This window comes from Lithobates pipiens, unplaced genomic scaffold, assembly GCF_037356315.1.
Source record: "Lithobates pipiens isolate NorthernLeopardFrog02 unplaced genomic scaffold, aLitPip1_a1.2 Scaffold_27, whole genome shotgun sequence".
NCBI lineage: Eukaryota > Metazoa > Chordata > Amphibia > Anura > Ranidae > Lithobates > Lithobates pipiens.
Genome location: NW_027507788.1, coordinates 30,280,641 through 30,307,029, shown reverse-complemented (window position 1 = coordinate 30,307,029; position 26,389 = coordinate 30,280,641). Strand labels below are relative to the sequence as shown.

The 26,389-nt window shown below is 43.8% G+C and overlaps 1 protein-coding gene across 1 annotated transcript in view; it reads right to left on the bottom strand.

Annotated features, from left to right (window-relative positions):
* Positions 1-991: 991 nt before the first annotated feature.
* LOC143933718 (uncharacterized) overlaps positions 992-26,389 on the bottom strand; it is a 40,149-nt gene continuing 14,751 nt past the window's right edge. The window contains exons 4-10 of the mRNA XM_077456712.1: positions 22,194-22,343; positions 20,525-20,665; positions 12,930-13,070; positions 10,279-10,398; positions 6,558-6,704; positions 3,593-3,736; positions 992-1,310 (exon numbers count right to left, since the gene is read on the bottom strand). Of these exons, the coding sequence (XP_077312838.1) occupies positions 1,093-1,310; positions 3,593-3,736; positions 6,558-6,704; positions 10,279-10,398; positions 12,930-13,070; positions 20,525-20,665; positions 22,194-22,343 (1,061 nt within the window). The 3' untranslated portion in view covers positions 992-1,092. The remainder of the gene's footprint in view (positions 1,311-3,592; positions 3,737-6,557; positions 6,705-10,278; positions 10,399-12,929; positions 13,071-20,524; positions 20,666-22,193; positions 22,344-26,389) is intronic.

Here is a 26,389-nt window from a genome sequence, read left to right as displayed (position 1 = left end):
CGTGTGTACAGGGCATAAGAGTCATTAACCACTACTCTCTGAATTCTGTCTTTTAGACAGTTTTCTATCCATTTACAAACTGATCTTTCCAAGCCAGTAGACTTCACCTTACACATGATCCGTGTGTGGGGAACTGTGTCAAACGCTTTTGCAAAAATCCAAGTATGCCACGTCCACCGCCACCCCTCTGTCCAAGTTTTTACTTACCTCCTCATAAAAAGAAATCAGGTTTGTTTGACAACTTCTGTCTTTCATGAGTCCATGCTGTCTGTTGCTTGTATCATGTCTGCATTCTCTTACCATCTCCTGTATCATGTCTGCATTCTCTTACCATCTCCTGTATCATGTCTGCATTCTCTTACCATCTCCTGTATCATGTCTGCATTCTCTTACCATCTCCTGTATCATGTCTGCATTCTCTTACCATCTCCATGTCTGCATTCTCTGAAGGAGTCTGGAGAGGAGTCATGGGAGAAGTCAGACATGTGTGGACTGTGGAGAGGATACTATAGGATAAAACCAGAGCCACCAAGCTGGAGCTGACTGACTGACTGAGCCCTGCACGGTGCACCTGAGAAGAGGTCAGTGACAGTGCCACCAGGCCAGTCTGGGGGGGAGGGGTGGGTCACTGATATAAGGGGGGAGTGAATACAATAATGTAAGGGGACACTGACATAACAATTTCCCCCTTATTCCAGTCACCTACCCACCCAAACCTTAGTGTATTCTTTCTGCGGAAGGTGGTCTCTGGTCAACAGTGCCCCCCCCCCCCCATTCCCAGAGTTCCTGGGGTCCCCTATATATATATAATACATTCTTCTCATGTGCTTTAAAATGCATGATTTTCCCTTACCATATTAGCATAGTAATACTACAAATAAAATAAATTTTTTTTTTTTTTTGCAAGCAAAAGGGATAATTTTGAGAGCATTTCAATTCACGGCAAAACCACCCTGCTAATCCCTTATTAGAAGCAGTTCCACAATCGCAATTTTTGTTATGCCAACTGTACTTTAAAGAAGATCTTGTGTTTTTATGCTGAAAGATATGCAATTCAAATGTTACAAGCAGGGTTTGAAAAAGACAATTGGTTTAAATGTCAACATTCAAGACACAGAGGGCTGTAAATGTGATCATTAGGAAATTGAATATTGTAATCCTCCCTGTGACTGCACTGTCCTCCGTGCAATTAATATCAGTTTTTATAGTCTTGAAATAAATTTTTCCATCAGCTCGTATTAGTCCAGACCCAGCTTTACAGATCTCTTCGGTGGTACAGCCACGTAAGGTCTCCAATGTAAGGTTCACATCTGTAAAAAAAAGAAGAAAAAAGAAAAAATGGTGATGGAATTGAAAAAGGTCCAAGGACGGGTCTCCAACTAATGTTTGATGTGTATAGGTTAAGGCCGTGTTTCTGAACTCCAGTCCTCAAGGTGCCCCGACAGGCAGGGCAGGACTTAGGGTGGTGGGGGCCCCTGGGCTTGAGTCACTTTCGGGCCCTACCTTCTATACATTACCGTATTTATCGCGTATAACACGCACCCCAAATTTAGGAGGGAATTTTCAGCCTTGCCCCAGTGTCATTTTCAGCCTTGTCATTGCAGTCTTGAAGTTTAAAAATGGCGTTTCGGGGGCCTCTCGGCGGCTCCAGGGTCCATCTCGCAGTCCTGAGCAGAGCTGAGAGTAGCCGAGTGTACTCGACTTGGCTCACAGTCACACCCAATCCCTGTGTTATGTCCATCATAGGGCGTGACTGTGAGTGGAGCCGAGCCGAGTACACTCAGCTATGCATCTCTGTGGGGCCCGCAGGGGGCCCCCTATTGGGCGAAGGCCCATGGGCTTGAGCCCAGTCAAGCTCAATGGTAAGTCCAGCCCTGCCGACAGGTCATGTTTTCAGGCTCTCCATTATTTTGCACTGGTGATTTGATCGGTTTCACTGCCTTAGTAATTACTAAATTGTACACTGTTCTTTTATTTAATTTTTTTTAATCCCTTTTATTGCTGTCACAAGGAATGTAACATCTTTGTGACAGTTATAGGCGGTGACAGGTACTCTTTATGGAGGGATGTGGGGTCTATAAGATCCAAACCCCTCCTCTGCACTTGAAAGTATTAAAAACAACAACTTGAAGCAAGATTGGAAATGGTAAGTTTCTGGCCAATACTGATACTTTCAAAAATGTGAATTTCGACCCCCCGATAATCGGTCGACGTCTACTGTAAAGGGGATCTCAGGTGGGTGAACAAAGTAGTAGAAAGGGTCAGCTCAAAAAGGGCCCTTAGGCAGTTTGATTGGCAGAAACACTCAATAATGTTGTTCAAAGGATAGGCATGAGTCATCTGCTTCAGTAAAACATCCAATTGCTTTATTTCACCAAATAAAACACATTTTGTGGCTTAGTTCAAGGTGACAAAATTGGTGTCCAGTATCAGCTGGTAGTGAGATCCACTTAGGGAATATTCTTTATTGGCCACTTGGTGGAATGTACAGCTTGTGGTCCACCTAGATGACCTCACTGCCACAAGCTCTACATTCCACCTAGTGCCCAAGAAAGAATACTCCCCAAGTGGACACCAATTTCATCCCGCCATGTTTCTCCCGTTGGGCTTCCTCAGGGGCAGATGGATTCTAGGAAGTAAATGCTACATGAATTATCTGCCCTTATTCAAGATGGCCACAGAAATGCTAGGGGGTATTTTTCAAAGTGTTTCAGGAAAACAAAGCATGGAGACATGGTTGGAAGGGTGCGTTTGTTTTCAATATTAAAAATTAATTAAATAGCATTTTTGGTTTGTGGTGCTCAGATACAGTGTATTTCCTCTGTAAGCTGCCCATACATCAGTAGAATTTTGTTTAAGATTTTTCATCCTTTCATTTATTTGATTTTCTAATGAAGTCATTCTCAATCTATTTACCCCAGAGGAGCCTTTGAGATCATTATCAGGTCTAGGGGAACCCCTGCTAAGAACGATTCACTGGGAGGGAGTGGGAAATGTGTACCCTAAATTGGCTGTCTGTAGAGAAAAATGCCCCCCTTTACATAGGTGTTCAAAATGTCACCCGATGGGGGATGTTGCAACTTTTTATGTCACACGATATTTGCGCAGTAATTTTTTTAAACGCATTTTTTTGTATTTTTTGGAAATAAACTGTTTCATGAATAAAAATAAAATAAAAAAACACTAACATTAGCCCGATTTTTTTGTATAATGTGAAAGATGACTTTATGTTGAGTAAATAGATACCTAACATGTCACACTTGAAAATTGCGCACTCTTGTGGAATGGCACCAAACTTCAGAACTTATAAATCCCCATAGGTGGCGCTTTAATATTTTTTTACAGTTTACATGTTTAGAGTTACAGAGGAGGTCCAGTGCTAGAATTATTGCTCTCGCTCTAATGATCGCCGTGTATGTAACCTGTATGTATTTGGCTCTGATACTAGCCGGTGCCTCACCAGGCACTGACCTGTTACAGTCTATATATGAAACAAAATAACAGAAATACGGAAAGACGAAGAAGTAGAAAATGTGAAAATCACATCAAAAAGCAGTTCATTCATTTCTCTGCATATAACCGGCTTCCTTACCTGTGCTTTCAGTCCGTGTATAGCGTAAGCAAAGTTTCTCTTTTCCAGTACACTTTAAATCTCTATAGTTTTCACATTGATCAGAGTTGGGGGAAAAGCAAGATGGGCAGATCAGTCCATTGACTTTATTGCTGGTGGATGGCACTAAAAAAGAGAGGCAATAAAATTGTAAAGTAAAAAAGTGATATAATAAAAATGATGGTAAATACAGATTAAAGTTATTCTAAAAGGAAAGATTTGAAAAAAATTTTTTTTTTCAAAAATAGCACTTACCTGCTATGTGCAATAGTTTTGCACAAAGCAGCCCCCGACTAGACATGTGCAGTTAGTTTCGTTCCGAATTGAATTTTGGATGATTTTTTCAGAAATTCAGATGTATTCAAATTTCCGAATTACAATAGTACCGAATTTCAACGAATCCAAAATATCGAAAAAAATAAAAAAATATGGAATTTGAAATAAAATAGATTCAAATAGATTTCAAATCGATTCAAATAGTTTTCGAGTTCGAAAAGTTTTTGAATTTGAACAGTTTTCGAAATTTTTAAAGAGAACAATGCTGCGTACACACGAGCGGAATGTCCAACAGAAAAAGTCAGGCGGAAGTGTTTCATCGTATATTCCGATCGTGTGTATGCCTCATCGGACTTTTTTTTTTTTCTGAAGATTCTGACGGACCTAGAAATAAAACATGTTGTAAATATTTCCGACGGAACCAATTCCTATCAGAAAAACCGCTCATCTGTATGCTGTACCGACGGACCAAAAACGACGCATGCTCTGCCGCAAGTACAAGACGGAGGCTATTCGCTACTGGCTATTGAACTTCCTTTTTCTAGTCCCGTCGTACGTGTTGTATGTCACCGCGTTCTTAGCGATCGGTCTTTGGTGTGATCGTGTGTATGCACGACTGTTTCAGCGGAACTCGGGCAGAAAAACCTTTGGAGTTTATTTAGACGGAAAACCGGTCGTGTGTACAGGCCATAAGACTCGCTTTCCACTATTGCGACCCCAAAGTCATGCAGTTTACAGTGCGACTTTGCAGATCAATTTTTGTTGCGATTTGACAAACCTTTCCAAACGACTTTGTGCGACTTTGATGTTCTCCGATTTAGTTATAGTGATGTAATTCTTTATCCTGCTTAGTCATTTCCTCGTCCTCATTGTCACGTGTTGTATAGTGCTTAGCAAACATGTTGGCTATGCAATATGTTGGGTCAGCAGTCATTGTGGCTTCTGTAGCAGCATTAACCACTTCCCATCCCGTGTATAGTAATATGACGGCCACAAGGTGGCTCTCTTATCCTGGGTGGCCGTCCATGTCCCTACTCCGTAGCAAGCAATCGTGGTTGCCCGCCGCATCACTTGGGAGCTGATACACGTGCCCGGAGGCCGCGATGTCCACCTGTGCGATGCATAGTAGCCCATTATGCTTTACTTTTGCAGGGAAAAAAAGAGGAAGTAAAACCCACCAGGGTTTACTTCATCTTTAGACCCCTTTCACACTGGGGCGTTTTTCAGGCGTTTTTCATGCGCTTTAGCGTTAAAAAAAGCGACTGAAAGAAGCCGCAACTGCAATCCCAATGTAAAAGCCAGAGTGCTTTCACACTGAGGCGCTGCGCTGGCAGGGCGTCAAAAAAAGTTCTGCAAGCAGCTTCTTTGCAGCGCTTTTGGAGCGGTGAATACAACGCTCCTAAAGTGCCCCTTCCCATTGAAATCAATGGTAAGCGCCTGTAAAACGCCTGAAAAACGCTATTGGCAGCAGCGTTTTGTGGGCGCTTTTAACCCTTTATTTGGCCACTAGCAGTGGTTAAAAGCACTGGTAAAGAGCTGCTAGTTTAAGCGCCATTTACGAGAGTTTTTCAGGCGCTGACATTGTGAAAGGGCTCTTAAAGCACCTGGGCTTTCACATTGGGACTGCAGATGAGGCTTCTTTCAAGTGCTTTACAGGCACTTTTTTTAACGCTAAAGCGCCTGAAAAACGCCTGAAAAGTAAGAGTTTACGTATACTTTAACACAGATTTAAAGAGATAATATGAAGATGGACAGTGCTTAGGAGAACCAAGTGATCCTTCTATGAAGACTGTCATTTTCCGACATAAAAGGTACTTGATCAGAATACCTCTAAATATTTGTGGTGTCCACATTTGTGGCTAGATAGTAGACTTTCATAAAATATCTAGAAATACAAAACAAAATCTCAACTTTCCATTGTAAGTTTTTTCTTGATTGCAATTCAGATGTCTCAATCTAACACTTGTATGTAGAAGGTCTAAAAAATACTGCAGTGTAAAATAGGCATGATTAAGCCCTGTGGGTGGGGTAAAACACGTTGAAGGCATGGCTTTGGATAAAGTTGGCTGAGGCTGCTTTCTCCCGCTTTGCTAGGTGTGCAGTGTCTGGGACCTTTTTCTATGCCTATCCTTAGTATATGAGGATTTAGACTCCTGTCCTGTCAGCACCCATTACAGGAGCTTGATCGGAGGCCTTATGTTTTATGGGGTTTCAAAGTATATTATTTTGTGTCTTTTACTTTAAAGAGGAAGTAAACCCTGATGAGTTTACTTCCTCTTTCATTCCCTGCAAAGGCAAAGCATAAAGCATTGCATAGTAGTCCATTATGTGTCACTTACTTGACAAAGTCACCGCTGTCCCCTGTAGTCCGGCGCATCCATCTTCTTGGTGGGGTCTCGCAGCTCCATCGCTGTCATTCGGCGAAGCCGCGATGATGTCACTCCCGCGCATGCGCACAGGAGCCGGCACGCGCAGCAGCTCCGTCGTTAAGAATGCCGCGCTCAGTGTGCCTGCGCGCCGCTGTCTGGTTGTTTACAACCACTTTAATATTTTATTGCATTTAATGTTTTCATACCATACTATGCAAGCTATTATAAAGATTATAATAACAGTCTCCACATAAGGTCCATCAATACAGAACAGATAGGACGTCTTTGGAAGAGATACATACAAGTTGGGAAGGGTACTTCGCAATTATTATGGTTACAGCAGGAGGTGTTGATCAGGATGGTTTTGGCAGAGCTGCGTATGCTCCCAACTCGGCTGCATTCACTCGATTTGCCACATCGCTTGGTTGCCATATCTATTTTAACCATATCTGAAACATAAAAGTGATATTTGATGATTGCAATGGGCTACTGTACTTTGTACAGCCTTACTGAATATCGCTGATAGCTGCTGAATCCTATAGCTCAACTGCTATTGATATTTGTATAGCCTTTGAATTTTTCCTTTTAAACCACCTGTGGTTCCTTATGTAGAAACATACTTGAGGCCTTACTCCAGGTTTTGTGTTACTCCAAATAGTTTGTTTGGGTCAAGCTTCCCAAACAAACTATTTCCGTTAGGAAGGGGGCTGAGATGGAGAGGTAGACAGATGACATCATGATCTTCACCTCAGCCATTCAGAGGAAGCCTTGTCTTCATTCCTAAAAATACAGGGCTTCCTGTGAAAGGTTAACTCAAGACAAAACTAGACGCACTAGACTGCCCTGGTGTGAATCGTCCTAAGAGGAGAACTTATCTCAGGTCTTAGAAATTTCCCATCACCTCTTGTCCTATTCAAACGTAGGACAAATAAATGAATAACACTGGGGCCTAAGGTAAATTTCAGATGAAAAGGTCATCAACACGGTATACTATTCTAATGAAAATCGTTTTTATTACAGATCTATTGGGATATAATAAAAAGGGATTCAATGCACAAGACAGGTTGACATGTTTCAGCCCTGGTGGGCTTTAGTCATATGACTAAAGCCCACCAGGGTTGAAACACGTCAAGATATCTTGTGCATTGGATACCCTTTTATCATGATGGATCTGTAATAAAGAAGACTTTGATTAGCATGGTATATCGTGTTACCGACCTTTTCCTCTGAAGTTTGTCTGATAGCTTGTGAGGCTGTGGTCTGAGCACAGGTATGGCCATTTCATCATTATTCTCAGGTAGGAAGGTTGTAGCATTACAATTTCTTATTATAGACTTTGAATTGAACTAGGTATTTGGATTCTGGGCTTGAGAGTCAAAGTATACAAAGGATATCCACTTTCACCTTTGTAGGTCAGAAAGACTGAAGTGCCATACCAAAAATGTATCTCTCAGGGCTCTTTCCAGGTCTTCCCAGCCATACCGCCTTTGGATGATGACATCACATGTTGTGAGCCTCCATAATGACCCGACATCATTATCCAGAGACGGTCCTGCTGGGATGGCCTGGAAAGAGCCCTGATTGAAGGCATTCTCTGGCTCCCAAAATGCATTGGCTCTGTAATCAAATATTTTTATCCTATTTTATAATAAATTTATATCTCTGAGATCAACTTCTGGTATGGCACTTCAATCTTTCTCACCTACAAACAAAGGAGAAAGTGGATATCATTTGTATACTTTGGCCCACAGCCCAGGGTTGTTGGTAAGAGGCCCTTGGTCCCATCAACTGGGGACAACATGCTTTGGGGCATATTGAGGGCATGTGGCCTGGTATGGTTCGGTTGGGCGCTCACTCATTCCCCCCCTTTCCTGACCTGCAAGGCTGCATGCTCGGATAAGGGTCTGGTATGGATTTTGGGGGGGGCGCCATGACGTTTTTTGTTTTTTTTATTTGGCATGGGCTTCTCCTTAAAATCCATACCGGACCTGAAGGGCCTGGCATAAACTGGGGTGGACCCTATGCTGTTTTTAGCATTTTTCTATTGACGGGCAACTGCTGGCATTCTTTATCTTTACTGTATATTCATCTGTCAGTGGGGAAGCCTGCTGACAGATGATGACTCGTGGTTGTTAAGGACATGGGCCCGCTGCTCAACAACCAGATATTTCTTCACACAGAATTTGAAACGTATGATTGTTTTTTGACCGTTTCGAATTCTAATTGTTCTAAAAAGTTGGAATTCGCTAGAAAACAAATAAACAAAATTAATAAAAAACAACTAAATTAACTAAAAACATTTCAACTAAATTCATTATGGTGCGTTACTATTTCATTCAGAGATTCGGATACATCTCTGAATAACCAAAAAATGTTCTGAATTTGTATTAATATTGTTATAATGTAAGATATAGTTATTATAATGTTCCTCCTCTCCTCCTACTTATCCCCAATTTTCTCCCTCTTTCCCCACTTATCCTCAATGTATCCCCTCTCCCCACATTTATTGCCAATGTCCCTCCTCCCACTTATCCTCAATGCCCCCCTTCTCCCCCTCTTATCCCCAATGCCCCCTCTCCTCCCACATATTCCCAATGTCCCCCTCTTCCTCTTCTTATCCCACATGTTCCTCCTCTCCTCCCACTTATCCCCAATATCCCTTCTCTCCTCCCACTTATCCCCAATATCCCCCCTCTCCCCCCACTTACCCCCAATATCCCTCCTCTCCTCGCATGTATCCCCAATATCCCCCCACTTATCCCTAATGCCTCCCTTTCCTCCCACCTATTCCCAATATCCTTTCTCTCCTCCCACTTATTCACAATATTCCTCCTCTCCTCCCACTTACCAACAATATCCCTCCTCTCCCCCTATGTGTCCCCCATTTCCATCCTATCCCCCTATTTTGCCCAAATACCCCCCTCTCCACCCACTTATCCCAAATGCCCCCTTCTTCCCCCACTTATCCCCAATGTTCCTCCCCTCCCCCCAAGTATCACAAGTGTCTCCCCTCTCCTCCCACTTATTCCCAATGCCCACCCCCTCTCTTCCCACTTACTCCCAATGCCCCCCACTTATCCCAAATGCTCCCCCCTTTCCCCCCACTTAGCACTAATGCCCCCCCCCCACACACACACACACACACTTAGCACCAATGTTCCAACTGCAGCAGCCTCTCTATCTGGAACTCTGTAGGTGGGAGAGAGAGGATTTGGGGGTGGGAGAAGAGCTCTGTACTGGAAGGGGGGGTTTTAAAATGTCCTGTGGGATATGCATTCCAAACCCCTGCACTCTGTACATGGCACACTCATGAACTCTGTACACAGTGCACTCTTGAGCTCTTCACTCTGTATGCAGTGCACTCCAGAACCTTGCACTCTGTACATAGGGCACTCCTGAACTCTGCACTCTGTACCTAGCACTCTCCTGAACATTGCACTTTGTACGTAGGGCACTCCTGATCTTTACACTTGGTATCTTGCACAATGTTGATCTTTGCACTTTTGTCTCTCACTATCTCCTATAGTATGCCTACAGTTTCTGACTGTCTCCTGTAATATGTCTACAGTCTGACTGTCTCCTGTAGTATGTCTAGCACTAAATAATATGCACAACCCTTAGGCCGGGGTTTATTAATTGTCTGCCTGCTCTGCTGTATATAAGTACTCATTATTTACACCTGAGCCTTTGATTGGGTGCCCATAGCCTTTTATTATTGGTTGATAATGAGAAGATATATCTTTGACTACTGTAGTCAAAGAGATATCGCAGATCTAACCAATAATAAAAGGCTGCAGCCAGCCAATCAGAGGCTCAGGCTGTAAGTGGAGGAACCCTTTGCTTTTTGACTGCCACAGCACGTACACATTCTTAGGTACTAAAAGTCCACATTTTAGGGGACGCAAATTACTTGCCTTGGCCCGGGTGATGGCGAACCCAGGCTACACCACTGCACGTTTGAAAGCCACTAGCTATACACCTTGTTCTTTAACCCATTATATTTTTACAGAAATAAAAATATACCGTATATAGTTCTTGTTCTTTCAACTACACAGACATCGTCATCAGGGGAACACAAGTAGGGACTCAACTTGCTTTCATCTGTTTGACAATTGTGACAAATCTGGCACCAGAGGAAATTTTCTAGAGGAAAAAGATGACATGTTAATGGCTATAAATATGTGTTAGAATGCTAAAACCTTCCCACTGTACAAGAAGTTATCAATATGCTGGAAAATCCATCTTCTTCACCTTCATTTTAACCGTTTCAGCACTGTGCCAAGAAAATTACTTAGAACCTCAAAATCGTATATACTTTTTTTTAAAGCAGAGGCCCTAGAGAATAATATGGTGGGTGTTGCACATTTTTCATTTCCATAATATTTTATTAAGGATATTTAAGGTAAGTATACAGAGACTGGTGCGTGTACAAAACTTGAATTTACATGGGCCTAGTGGCCTGGAGATATACAAGGAAACCAAAACCGTAATGCCGCGTACACACGATCGGACTTTCCGACAACAAAACCGTGGAATTTTGTTCGAAGGATGTTGGCTTCAACTTGTCTTGCATACACCCGGCCAACAATTACGAACGTAGTGACTTACAAGAAGTACGTGATATCTCCATTACGAATGCTAGTTTTACAAGACCGAGCGCTTCTGGCTCGTCCTTGATTCTGAGCATGCGTGTTTGTACTTTGGACGACTTTACAGTAGTTTACTGTTCAATCCACGTATAACGATAACAAATTGTACAATTTGCCAAATTGCCTATTAGAGCCTCTACCTATGATCACATGCTTCAGAAAAAAACATCCCCCCCATTGGAATTCATGCCTCCGGAGCCCTGTATGTAGATCAGGGGGCTGGACGCATGGATGGGGGGTGGCATGCGCTGCATTTCGTTAGGACGGGACTACGTTCAGGCTAGTAGCCAATAGCTTTGGTCTAGGAATTTCATCTGAGCATGCGTGGCACTTTGTCCGATCGGGATTCTCTACAAACGATCGGATTGTCGGAAAATTTTTATATCCAGCTCTCAAACTTTGTTGGTCGGACATTCCGACGGAAAAAGTCTGATGCTGCCCACACACGGTCGGATTATCCGACAACGCAGTCCGAACGCACATTTTACATCGGAATGTCCGACTGTGTGTACAAGGGCTTAGAATGTTCGTACGAATTTTCGTTCAAAATTATACTGCTGACTACCCAGCTTTAAATGAAAATCCATTTTGATGGAATGTATCTCTCTGAACTACATATAGAGCGAATACCCTTCCTACCCTTTGAAATGTTCCACATATTGTCCTGTTACAACCAAAAATGTAAATGTATTTTATTGTGATTTTTTTTTTTTTCAATAAGTTTTTATTGAGAATAATATCTAACACATGGAAACAAGATCAAACCAGGTTCAACAATGTCTCAATGTCCACCGAAGTCCTGGCGATCGTGTCATGGAGCCACAGAACAGGGAGATGCTTATGTAAACAAAGCATTTCTCCGTTCTACCTAGTGACATGACAGGGATCTACTGCTCCCTGTCATCAGGAGCAGTGATCGCAGTCATGTGAGTGTTAGCCCCCCCCCCCCCCCGCAGTTAGAATCACTCCCTAGGACACACTTAACCCCTTGATCGCCCCCTAGTGCTTAACTCCTTCCCTGCCAGTGTCATTTACACAGTAATCAGTGCATTTTTATATCACTATAAATGACAATGGTCCCAAAATAGTGTCAAAAGTGTGCGCCATAATGTCTCAGTCACGATAAAAAAAAAAATAATCGCAGAATGCCACAATTACTAATAATAAAAAAAATAATAATAAAAATGCCATAAAACTATCCCCTGTTTTGTAGACGCTATAACGTTTGCGCAAACCAATCAATATACGCTTATTGCGATTTTTTTTTCTTTTTTTACCAAAAATATGTAGAAGAAAACATATCGGCCTAAACTGTTGAAAAAAATAGTTTTTTTATATATTTTATTTTTGGGGGATATTTATTATAGCAAAAAGTATGGCTTTTTTTTTTCAAAATTGTCGCTCTTTTTTTGTTTATAGCGCAAAAAGTAAAAACCGCAGAGGTGATCAAATGGCATCAAAAGAAAGCTCTATTAGTGGGAAAAAAAGGACATCAATTTTGTTAGGGTGCAACGTTGCACGACCGCACAATTGTCAGTTAAAGCAACACAGTGCCGAATTGCCAAAAGTGCTCTGGTCAGGAAGGGGGTAAAATCTTCCGGGGGCTGAAGCGCTTAAAATACACACAGGTGGACCCTATTTAGCAATTAGGTGACTTCTGAAGGCAATTAGTTGCATTAGATTTTAGTTAGGGGTATCAGAGTAAAGGGCGCTGAATACAAATGCACGCCACACTTTTCAGATATTTATTTGTAAAAAAAAGTAAAAAAAAAAACATTTATCATTTTCCTTTCACTTCACATTTATGTGCCACTTCATGTTGATCTATCACATAAAATCCCAATAAAATAAATTTACATTTTTGGTTTTAACATGAGAAAATGTAGAAAATTTCAAAGGCACTGTATATGTTATATGTTGTTCATACATACATTTGCACTAAAATATCATTCATGTTTTTTTTCCAGTACGTAACCATTTTTAAAGGTTTCTGCTTTCATCTAAAAAAACATGAACAGAACTCACTTGCTGGTAAATTGGTTTCGTTGGTCACTTTAGTGCAGTGGGCTTCGTTTGTGGAGTCTGGTCTCACTAAAAAGTCCAAAGATCGGTTTTCTTTACAGACATTTTCAGTGGCACAGCCACTGGTGTAATATTGAACTCCGCCTGTGATAAAGAAAAAGGACAAGAGAAATTGTCAGTCTGGAATTAGTACAGGTATGAGGAAAATAATTTTCTTGATCATACATCACGGGACACAGGAGCTCATTACATAGTGGGGTTATATAGGCACCTCTGGTGATTGGACACTGGTTAACCCCAATTAAGGAGAATTCCTCCCCTATATAACCCTTCCCATATGGGAGGCACCTCAGTTTTTTCGCCAGTGTCTATGGTGGTTGGCCGCCAGTCAAACTTCCGGTATGCCCATGGGATCTAAATTTGGTTCTCTCGGCTTTGCAGGGGCAACCTTTTGAACCTTTGCATCAGGCTTCACTAATTCTTTTGACCAAAAAAAAATTTTCTTGGTAGCCATTTCCATGGCTAGAAGAGTGTCAGAACTAGCAGTTCTCTCCAGCAAAGAGCCGTATCTAATTGTTCATAAGGACCGGGTGGTCATGCGCCCCAACAAGTCCTTTCTACCTAAGGTGGTTTCAGGATTCCATTTGAATCAAGATGTAATCCTACCATCCTTTTTTCCGGACCCACAGTCCGCAGAAGAAGAATCTTTGCTTATTTATTTTGCCGGAAGGCCCTAGAAAGGGCCAGGCGGCATCAAAATCCACTCTCTCAAGGTGGATTAGACAGATTATTTCTCAGGCCTATAGTGTTAGAGGGAAAATCCCTCCTTTTCCAGTGAAAGCACACTCAACTAGGGCTGTAAGTGCTTCTTGGGCAGTGCATCACCAGGCCTCCCTGGCTCAGATCTGTAAGGCTGCAACTTGGTCATCAGTCCACACATTCACCAGATTCTATCAGGTGGATGTCAGAGGGCAAGAGGATATCACCTTTGGGCGCAGTGTACAGCAGGCTGCAGTTTAGGTCCTCCGGCCCATGGTGGTCTATAATTATGATCTGTGTCTCCCTCCCCTCAATCTGACATCCCACTATGTAATGAAGCTCCTGTGTCCCGTGATGTATGATCAAGAAAATAGGATTTTTATATACAGCTTACCTGTAAAATCCTTTTCTTGAGAGTACATCATGGGACACAGAGCTCTCGCCCCTCTTGGGTTTTACGTGGTTTTCTATTGCTTTGCTACAAAACTGAGGTGCCTCCCATATGGGAAGGGTTATATAGGGGAGGAATTCTCCTTAATTGGGGTTAACCAGTGTCCAATCACCAGAGGTGCCTATATAACCCACTATGTAATGAGCTCCTGTGTCCCGTGATGTACTCTCAAGAAAAGGATTTTACAGGTAAGCTGTATATAAAAATCCTATTATCTCTGTTTCTGTAGCCCAGAGCTTCCCTGGCACTTTGTTTTCCTTCATGAGCACCAGATGGCATTCCCATATAAGTAAAAAGCCTGCTGATATGGCAGAGGATTTGGACTCATCAAAATTCAATGTACACTATATTACCAAAAGTATTGGGACACCTGCCTTTACACACACACAAGCTTTAATGGCATCCCAGTATTAGTCCGCAGGGTTCGATATTGAGTTGGCCCATCCTTTGTAGCTATAAGATCTTCAATTCCTCTGGGAAGCCTGTCCATAAGGTTTAGGAGTGTGTCTATGGGAATGTTTAACCATTCATCCAGAAACGCCAGTAATTCATCCCAAAGGTGTTATATCGGGTTGAGGTCAGGACTCTGTACAGGCCAGTCAAGTTCCTCCACCCTAAACTCACTCGTCCATGTCTTTATGGACCTTGTTTGTGCACTGGTGCGCAGTCATGTTGGAACAGGAAGGGACCATCCCCAAACTGTTCCCATAAAGTTGGGAGCATAAAATTGTCCAAAATGTCTTGGTATGCTGACGCTTTATGTTTCCCTTCACTGGAACTAAGGGGGCATGTGACCAAGGTAAACTTATTTAGTTCAGATGGTGACAAGCGTGTGTGGCGGCAACCAGGTGAGGAGTACTAAGAAAAGTGTGTCTTGCCTACAGTCAAGCATGGTGGTGGGAGTGTCATGGTCTGGGGCTGCAGGAGTGCTTGCGGCACTGGGGAGCTACAGATCATTGAGGGAACCATGAATGCCAACATGTACTGTGACATTCTGAAGCCCAAAAAGTCTCTCCTTTTGGAGACTGGGCAGTATTCCAATAATGATCATGACCCCAAACACACCTCTAAGGCTACCACTGCCTTGCTAAAGAAGCTGAGGGTAAAGGTGATGGACTGGCCAAGCATGTCTCCAGACCTAAACCCTATTGAGCATTTGTGGTAGGATGACCAGACATCCCCGGTTTCCGGGGACAGTCCCCGGATTGAGGGCACTGTCCCCAGAGCCAGTATGTCCCCAGATTTGTCCCTGGATTGCAGTGGTATGGACATCTGTTATTCTTGCCCTGCGTGAAACATTTGGGGGGGTGGACAATCATTAATGTGCCTCCCCCAAGTGTGCTGTGTTGCCCCCCTGTCTAGGGACTCCTGTAGTCTAGCCTGTCCCCCATGATCCCTCTGGTGAGGGCGGCCTGTGTGTGTGTGAGAACAGCAGAGGGGAGGGGCAGTGTAGAGCATACGGTGGCTATTGGAGAAGCTCTTGGCAGGGGATACTGAGGAGCAGCTGGGTGTTGGGAACAGTACTTGGTGCTGGGGAGAGCCCTGCTCTGATAGATTATCATGGAGGCCATGGGAAAGTGAGCAAAATCAACCAATCTACACTGTTCATGTAAGGGGGGTGTGAGTAGTGCAGGAATCAGGTAGGTCAGTGTAGTGGTCAGTATAGAACTCAGGTAGGTCAGTGTAGTAGTCAGTATAGGAATCGGGTAGGTCAGTGAAGAAATCAGGTAGGTTAGTGTAGAGTATAGTGTATGAATCAGGTAGGTTAGTGTATTGGTCAGTGTAGGAATCAGGTAGGTCAATGTAGGGATAAGGTAGGCGAGTGTAGGGATAAGGTAGGTCAGTGTAGTGGTCAGGGTAGGAAACCAGGTAGGTTAGTTCAGTGGGCAGGTAGGTCAGTGTAGGAATTAAGTTGGTCAGTACTACTGTACTAGTGGAAGGGACTCAGGGAGTGCTAAAAGTCTGGCGGGGGTGCACATTTCTTGCCTTGTCCCGGGCGCTGACAACCCTCGCTACACTTCTGACTACATATATAATTTGAGGAAAATATGCATATAAAATAGTTTACCATTGGCCAATTTAAAAAAAAAATATGTCCCCGGATTTCATTTTAAAAATCTGGTCACCTTAATTTGTGGGGCATGCTCAAATGGAAGGTGGAGGAGCACAAGGTCTCTAACATCCACCAGCTCGGTGATGTCATCATGGAGAAGTGGTAGAGGACTCCAGTGGCAACCTGTGAAGCTCTAGTGAACTTCATGCCCAAGAGGGTTAAGGCAGTGTTGGAAAATAATGGTGGCCACATAAAATATTGACACTTTGGGCCCAATTTGGACATTTTCACTTAGGGGTAGGGATGAGCGGAACACGCCCCGGTTTGGTTCGCACCAGAACTTTCAAACGGACCGAAAATTTGTGCGAACTTTAGAACCCCATTGAAGTCTATGAGACTCGAACGTTCAAAATAAAAAGTGCTAATTTTAATGGCTGATATGCAAGATATTGTCCTAAAAAGGGTTTGGGGACCTGGGTCCTGCCCCAGAGGACTTGGGTCAATGCCAAACATTTTTTAAAAACTGCCATTTTTTCAGGAGCACTGATTTTAATGACGATTAAAGTGAAAAAAATAAAGTGAAATATTACTTTAAATATTGTGCCTGGGGGTGTCTATAGTATGCCTGTGAAGTGGCACGTGTTTTCCGTGTTTAGAACAGTCCCTGCACAAAATTACATTTAACTGAACAGAAGTCATTTAAAACTGCTTGCGATTTTAATGTAATATTTGCAATATGGATGAAAATTATTGAGAAAAAAGGCATAGGTAGCCCCCCCCCCCCCCCCCGGTCCATTACCAGCCCCTTTGGGTCTTGTACGGATATTAAGGGGAACCCCATACCCAAATAAAAAAAAGGAAAGGCGTGGGGCCCCCAGGCCCTATATACTCAGAACAGCAGTATACAGGCGGTGCAAACAAGACAGGGACTGTGTAGTTTTGTTCTGTTAAGTAGAATCTGTTTGTAATTTTGAACTGGTACATTTTGAAAGTGTAGCTCCAGTCCAAAAAAATCTATTTTTAATCTTTTTGGAAAACATGGGAAGGGTTATCACCCCTGTATAATTTTTTTGGCCGTCCGTCTTTTTTCATCTCTCTTCCTGTTGTCTCCTTCCATACTTTTGTAAGTTGGATGTTTGAAAGTATATGCTCTGCAGAAATGGCGGAACAAGGTGTTGGTTTTGCCACAACACTGTAAGCCCTCAAAGTGACTCTTGGTGGGTGCTGGAGTGCCCTGTTGTGAACCCTGACCTGGTGCCGTAGTCGCACAGGTACTCATTGATGGCCCTATGCTGCGTGTGCAGTTGCTGCAGCATGGCCAACATTGAGTTCCACCTGGTGGGCATGTCACATATAAGGCGGTTCTTGGGCAGGTTCAACTCCTTTTGGAGCTCAGCCAGCTGAGCACAGGTATTAAATGATCGGCAGAAATGCACACAGACTTTCCTGGCTTGCTTCAGGACATCCTGTAAGCCCAGGTACCTGCCCAAGAACCGCTGCACCACCAGGTTAAGGACATGAGCCACACAGGGCACATGGGTCAGTTGTCCCTGACGGAGAGTGGAGAGGAGGTTGGTGCCATTGTCGTAAACTACCATTTCTTGGCTTAAGCTGGCGTGGCATCAACCACCTCCCGGCCTGCCCCTGCAAAGCTTACAAAATATCTGCCCCAGTGTTGCTCCTGTCCCCCAAACAAACCAACGCAAGCACGGCATGGCATCTTTTTGCCTGCGTACTTGCGTAGCCCCTTGAACGCCTATGGAGCACCGCTGGTTCCGAGGACAGAGCACTGTAAGGGGCCATGGAGGAAGAAGAAGAGGAGGAGGTGGAGGAGAGAGGTGTGTCACAACCAATAGTAGCATTTTGGAGGCGTGGTGGCGGAACAACCTCCAACACTACTGACTACCTTGTCCTGCATCCTTCCCAGCTGCCAGAAGAGTGACCCAATGGGCCGTGAAAGACAGGTAACGTCCCTGTCCATGCCTGCTGGACCATGAGTCAGCAGTAATATGCACCTTACCGCTGACTGCCCTGTCCAGCGAGGCAAAGACATTGCCTTCCACATGCCGGTAGAGAGCCGGAGTCGCTTTCCGTGAGAAAAAGTGGTGTTTGGGGACCTGCCACTGAGGAACCGCACATTGCACAAACTCATGGAAGGGGGCCGAGTCTACCAACTGAAAAGGCAGCAGTTGAAGTGCTAGCAATTTAGCCAAGCTAGCATTCAACCGCTGGGCATGTGGATGGCTGGGAGTGAACTTCTTCCGATGGTCCAGCAGCTGGGGCAGGGAAATTTGCCGGCTACAATCAGACATGGGTGTACAGCTAGCAGAGTGCCTGCAAGCACTTGGCTGGGACACACCTAATTCTACACCTTCATTCCTCTCAGTGCAGGTTTCAGAGAGGACCGAAGGTCTAGTGGGGTTGGAGATCCCAGCTGATGAGGAGCAAGGAGAGGTCCGCTTTGTTCTTTGGTGTGGGTCTTTGAGGTACGCTTGCCAACAAACTGCATGGCAGGTCAACATATGTCTGATCAAGCGTGGTGCCCAAGCAGCTGATGTTTTGGCCACGCGAGATACACTTGAGACATATGTTTCAAATAGCAGCAGTGCGATCTGATGCACTCATCTCAAAAAAGGCCCAAAGAACTTTTGGAATAATGCGCAGAGGCAGCGCCCTGCACAGGCAGAGCTCTGCGGTGTGATTCACTCGGTCTGCTGCCCCTAAGCTGGCCCCTGGAGGGCATCCTGCCTCGTAGATACAGGTGTATACTGTGCTGCAGGCACACAACACCCACTAACTCCTGCAGATGGCTGTATTAGAGAACACCAGCAATAAAGGGTAGATTCAGGTGTATACTGTGCTGTGCTGTGCTGGAGGCACACAACACCCACTAACTCCTGCAGGTGCCTTTATTATAGAACACCAGCAATAAAGGGTAGATGCAGGTGTATACTGAGCTGCGCTGGAGGCACACAACACCCACTAACTCCTGCAGATGGCTGTATTAGAGAACTTCAGCAATAAAGGGTAGATACAGGTGTATATTGTGCTGTGTTGGAGACACACAACTCCCACTAATTCCTGCAGATGGCTGTATTAGAGAACACCAGCAATAAAGGGTAGATACAGGTGCATACTGCGCTGGAGGCACACAACACCCACTAACTCCTGCAGATGGCTAGAGAACAGCAATGAAGGGTAGATACAGATATATACTGCACTGGAGGCACACAACACCCACTAATTCCTGCAGATGGCTCTATTAGAGAACAGCAATAAAGGGTAGATACAGGAGTATACTGCATTGGAGGCACACAACACCCACTAACTCCTGCAGACGCCGGAACACTACACAAGGCTGCCACGCTGACGTCCTTATATAGTGTGGGGCGTGTACTAAACACCCTGAGCTATAATTTGCATCAGGCATCCTGCCTGTGGCCAATTATGGCTCTCCTCACTGCCAGCACTGTGATTGGCCAAGCATGCGGGGTCACAGTGCATGAGCCAGCAATGCACTGCGATGGCGCAGTGCATTGTGGGCCGTGAGCACAACACGAATTTGTCGCAAATGGCCCACAGAGTTCTGGCTTTGAAGAAAGGGCGAACAGCTGGTGTTCGAGTCGAACACCAAGCTCATCCCTACTTAGGGGTGCACTCACTTTTGTTGCCAGTGGTTTAGACGTTAATGGCTGTGTGTTGAGTTATTTTGAGGGGACAGCAAATTTACACTGTTACACAATCTGTACACTCATTACTTTACATTGTAGCAAAGTGTTATTTCTTCAGTGTTGTCACATGAAAAGATAGAATAAAATATTTACAAATATTTACAAACAGTTTACTAGGCTTCAGTTAGGAATGAACACAGTGAGTGGTCACTCACTGTGCTCATTCAGAAAAGGAAGTGGCCAGTAAATGACATGGACCCGGGCATCAGCAGTAATCTACGCCACACTGCGGGAAGATTAGGGTGTGCCCAGGCACCCCTCCCATGCGCACGATTATGATGTCATAGGTGATTAACTGATTTAAGAATAATTACAGCCAAGAATTGCATGGTATGTGTTTGTGAATACCTCTCCCGCATTACAAGAGGAAAGCAAAAGGATTTTCCAGATCAAGGGATTACCAAACAAAGAGATATGGACAGACCAAGGAATTACAGCAATGTTTGAATTAAAAACCTGAAGCCCTGAGAAGGTAGTCTTTAATGTGTTCATTTGAAGGCACAGTTTTTATTTTTGACTGCAGTGTACCTTGAAGTCTACAAAATGCATTCAATCATTGTGTCAGAAGCACATTTTAAATGTAGATGCTTTTGAGTTTGCTTACGATATGAATGTTTTCTGTGAAAAGTCAAGCAATGTTTTTCTTCTCCAGTACACTGCATTGAATAGTTGGCTTCACAGGGTCCATCCGGAGAAAAACAAGCCGGGCACAGAACACCATTCTTGGTAATGTTTTTTGGTTTCACTTCAAGCAACACCACGGAAGAAAAAAGAAAGCTTTTCAAAAAGGGTAAAAGTAAGCAAAGCCATCAATATTGCATCTACACTGTACAACTCTGTAATAATTCTCCATAATGCATCTGTCTATGTTCTGTTTCAAAAGCAATTATATGTGTTGACATTTCTGTCAATACATATCTGTACACACATCTGTATGGACCTAGTCTATTTGGACAGAATGGTTACCTGCTGATTTGGCACCATCCCCAGGAAGCTTAAGGCTTTGTTCACACCACTGCGAATTTCCCCGCATCCAAAATCTCCTGCAATAGCAGGACATTTATCTCTATGGAGCCGGTTCACATATATCTGCAGCGGGTCCAGTGAAGGCCTCTTGAGCCACCTCCCTTTGGAAAGAGAGCCTTGAGTGATGGGGGCATGGCTAAGTGGACAAGGGGAACGATTGGTTGAAATATGGGGGATGGGATGGGCCTGAGCTGGGGGAACGTGTGCCCCAGGGAATTCTGGGAGAAGTCGGTTGGAAGAGCTTCCCACCCTCCTGCTCTTCTTTTACTTTGTTATGGTATGTCACAGCTTGCTAGTTTTCTTGACCTTCCCAGCAGTTAAAGTTTCTATAATGGGCTATTGAAAATTGGAAGTAGGCTGTCTGTCCAGCACTTATGGTAAGGACAGGCCCCTACTTCCCTCTTTTGGTTGAGTGTTCACAGTACGACTGGCACTGGTTAAATATGTTTACAAGTTATGTTTTGGAATTTAATAAAGCTGTGGCCTTGCCATTTCTAACCTAATGGTTGTAAGTGTCTTATTTAATGAGTTAAAGGGCAAGGGTGGTGGGGGATTTGATCCCATTGTGTTACGTTAATTGGGACCTAGGCCCATTGCGCCTCAGCAGTAATGCGTTTTGCACTTTGCGTCTTTTGGTCCGTTTCAGATCCGAATTCAGCCCAAAATTTGGGCTGAAATCGGACTTGAAACAGTGAACCAGGATGCACCGGACCCCTGCTGTGAGCCACAAGCGGCTCATATGTGAACAGAGGATGTTTTTGTAGTCTTTAAAACTATTTAAAGACAATGACTTTTTAAAGAGGCTCTAAGGGTGCAAGTTTTTTTTTACCTTAATGGATTCTATGCATTAAGTCAAAAATAACTTCTAGGTGGAACTCCCCCCCCCCCCCCCCCCCAGCCTATATCCCACCTTTATTCCATCCAGCAATGGGCAAAAGAGCAGCGGCTCTCCCAGATCTCTCTCTTCTCTCTCTTCTCAATCACAGACAGTGAGCCAATGGGGGCGGGGGAGAGTTTTGGTGGGGGAGTGGATCTTGAGTGGGAGTTCCCACACTTTTTTCCCCAGGACTTGACCCCTGTGCAAATGTATCATTTAAATAGTGAATTCAACGTCAGAGTTCACTTTTAACCCTAATATTACTTTTAATACTAAGCCTAATCTTCAGGCTGGATTCATACAAGGACACCAATATATAATACGGATACTACATTAAATGTTAAAAAGGGCATGAAAATAAATCACTTACATGTGGGATAATCTGGATTACAGCCATCTGTGGTGCAACAAGTTATCCTGTAAGAAATGTTGACTCCTAAAGTTGAAACACTCTCACTTATGTTGCAGTACTGAGGTTTCCAACAAGTCTTTCTAGAAAAGCCTTCATGCATGCGATCGTCTGAAAGGAAAAAATCTAAACCAATAATTATGTTTTTTAGCTACCTCCTCGTTCTTAGAAAATGTTATTTTAAAGCAAACCTGCACCTTGCCCATACTGGACACAGCAACAGGTTCAGTTTAATATCCTCTCCCCAGCAGCACATACTTACCTTTTATCCTCCCCACATCACTCTATATCGCTACTGGGAGCTAAATGAGTATGGAAAAGCAGGTGACTCGTTCCATGTGTTCATACTCAACCTATATTCCATTCACACACCATATTGGAATTCCCTCTAATGTAGTTGCTGCAACTATCAAGATCTATGTTTGTCAGTAACTTGGTTGGTCGCAGGCTGGTCGGTAAGTAGAGCTTGGAATTTTCCTTGGATTTTTCCTTGGCTTTTTTTGACATATGTTGCTCTGCAGTGCTAATTGCTGCAAAGGCCAGTTACAGGTGGGGACAGTAGGTAACATTTTGTACTGTTGATATATTGGTCAGGCAATGCACTGACACCTTTGCAGCCATAGTGCTCTGTGCTGGGTGTTCATTGCGCCCCTGTACCTTTAAGGAGAAGTGGGCTTCCCCCAGCCCATCTGTCCTCTCTCTATCCATCAGAATGCATGTGCTTCCACTGTGGAGCCTCTTAAAAGTCAGGGGTAGGGACTACAGGTAACAGGGTGCCTTGACAGGGCCTGTTGCTTACTCATGCAATTGAAAATGTGTGCAGACTACACCCCTGTTTTTATTGCATACTGTTAGACAAGTAATTTGGTTGGTTGCAGGCTGGTCAGTAAGTAGAGTTTGGAATTTTCCTTGGATTTTTCCTTGGCTTTTTTGTCATAAAATATGTTGTCATGACAGCGTCATGGTATTATATTGACATCAGAATCAATTAAAAAAAAAATCATAACGAAGGTTACTAAAAAAAGTTTGAAGTTCACTCCACCTGAAACATTTTAGGCTTCATAAGTGAACAAACATTTCCCTTACTTTCCTTGACTGAGCCATGCCCTAATTCACTTATGTCTCACACGCTCCCCTTCCCGGGTCACTGCAGCTCACAGTGCGAGGGTTTCAACAACAGTGGCATGTTCTGCCAATTCAGAAAGCAGGGGGCAGAACTCGGTGTGGCCAGGCACCAAATGAAATGCTATTGGCTTGGGAATCAGCAGTGACAATGCTAATAGCCATGCCCTTTTCTATCCCACTGTAGTACAAGCAGGCACAGTCTGCATGAGAGCAGAAACCTCTACTATGAATTTAAGACATGAGCAGTGCAGCAGTGTTGCCATTGCGTCACATGTATCTGAATATAACATTGGCCAGTGGCATCTTTATTCAGCCCAGGAGAGCACTCCTCCCTGCCTGCACAGTGCTTTGTTTCTCCCTCTCTGCCAATGCCAGGGAGCAGGGAGAGGCGCAAAGAGGATGCTTATTGGCTTCCTCCATCACTGAGGAGGAAGCTTTACCCCAGCAATGGGGCAAGGAGGATTCTGATTGGCCATCATTGGAGGATAAGCTCAGCCTCTGCCCAAAAGGATGCAGGGCTGGGAACAGGCAGCTGTGGGTGCTGCCTAGATCCCTGGAAGTGGTCTTGGGGCTACTTGGACCCAAGTGGCTGGTGAGGATGAGTGAGTGCTGTGCTGCCTGGGAATCAGCGAGAGAGAGAGTCAGGATTGGGGCTCGAACCTGGGACCTCTTCTTTGTCTTGCATTGGTTCTTCTTGCTGAGCTATCTGGGATGCTGGACAACTCCCTATCTAATCTATTGGACAATCCTCCCTGATCCATTAGACAACCCTGCCTTGTGTTTTGATTGCTGTTGAACTTTGAACACCTTGCTTCTCCCATGAACTTCCTATATAAGCCTTACCTCTGCACTTCCTGTCACCAGATTATTGTGGTCTGATCCAGCATGCTACATGAGCTTCTACTATTGCTATTTGGAAGCGACTTTGGCTTGTGACCCCAACTACGAAGGTTTCCCCCTGCATCGACCTTAGCTTTTGACCCAAACACTGATAGTTGGTCTAGCAATTCAGACTTTCCCATCTCTCGCAGACCTTAGAACTGAGCTTGCCTGACATTGCGTGCCATTGATCTCCACTCACTACAGATTTTCTCAGAGAGAGAGAGCTGCCAGGCAGGACAAGTAAAGCCTGCCAGCAGGAAGGACTGTGGCTCAAACCCAAGTTTGGTGATTTCACTATGCCCAGTGAGATTCAGGACTGAGCCTACTGTGAGTCCAGGCAGGACCTGCTGTGAGATTCCAAGTGGCTCCTACAACAAATAGGAAGTTGTTATGTGCTGAAAACCAAGCTGCAGAGAACTTCAGTGGCAGGACAATATAGGACAAAGCTACAAGAAGAGGCCCATCAAGGAGCACATGTTTGGGAGAGAGGCCTGGAGCTGCCTTTGACCTGACTTTATCCATAAGTTATAGCAAACTCTTCATACTCATCCATCCATAGGAGTGACTGTCGAGAAACAGACTGCCCCCAGACTGTGCCCAAAAGGACTTTATTAGAGAGTTATTGTGTTGCAAGGCTTATTGGCCACTACTGGGAGTCTAACGGGCTGCTGTTTGCAGTCAAGAAGGGACTGTGTTACTTCTCTACTGCTGTAGATTACAAGCACTCTCTGTGAAAGAGTGAGCAGTCCACCAAGAGAGGAATGTGGCAGTGGTTGAGACTGTTCTACCACTGTCCATTTTAAATTGCTTCACCCAAATCTCTTTCACTGTGTTTTTACATGTTTTAATAAAGCCAATTAACACAGTACCAGGTGCATCAGTGTTTTTTGTGTCTTGGTAAAGGGTTAATTAATTACCGGGAAAGAAAGAAGGACCCTTCTTTCCAGCAGCTCCTCTGGGTGTAGTGCCACCCTATTGGGATTAGAAAGAATTTAATGTCTAGGCTTGTGTGTATGTGTATATATATTCATGATTTTAACCACTTGCCACCCCGGCCAATTCTGACATTTCATTTCTCTCCTACATGTAAAAATCATATTTTTTTTGCTATAAAATTACATAGAAACCCCAAACATTATATGTATATGTTTTTTTAGCAAAGACCCTAGAGAATACAATGACGGTCGTTGCAACTTTTTATCTCGCACAGTATTTGCGCAGCATTTTTTCAAATTAGTTTTTTTGGGGAAAACAAAAAGTTTTGTTCTTTAAAAAAATAAAAAAATAGTAAAGTTAGCCCAATTTTTTTTGAATAATGTGAAAGATAAAGTTATGCCGAGTAAATAGATACCTAACATGTCGCCCTTAAAAATTGCACACGCTTGTGGAATGGCAAACTTCCCCATAGGCGACGCTTTCAAAATTGTTACTGGTTATATCTTTTTGGTTACAGAGGAAGTCTAGGGCTAGAATTATTCGCTCTAACGTTCATGGCGATACCTCACATGTGTGGTTTGAACACCGTTTTCATATGTGGGCGGGACTTACATATGCGTTCACCTCTGCGTGAAGCACACTTTACTTTTTTTTTATTTTTTTTAAGTTTGACACTTTAAAAAAAATATATATATATTTGACCACTTTTATTCCTATTACAAGGAATGTAAACATCCCTTGTAATAGGAATATGGCATGATCGGCATATGGCATGATCGGCATGATGGGTCCTCTTTACAGTGAGATATGGGGTCAATAAGACCGCACATCTCACCTCTACGTTGGGAAGCTTGAAATAAAAAAAATAAAAAACGATCTCGGCTTCCCAGCCAAGGCGGTGCCATTTGTTTGAATGCAGAGGCCGGACGTGATGTCATAACATCGTGCCTGGCCTCTGAACAATCATAGGGACTCTGGTCCGCCAGAAATCTCTATGGTAAATCCTGTCACCGACTCACCGATGGAAGCGGGATGCCCCCTCGCCACCGGTAAGAACAATTAAGTGGCAGAATAGTCGCTATGATCATTCTTATGGTGTAGGGAATCGTGGGCTGAAAAAGGCAGTATCTAAATGATGCCTGTAGCTGCAGTCTTCATTCAGATAAACCCGCACAAATTCAAGAACGTCATAGTGGGGCCTGGGAGCGGGAAGA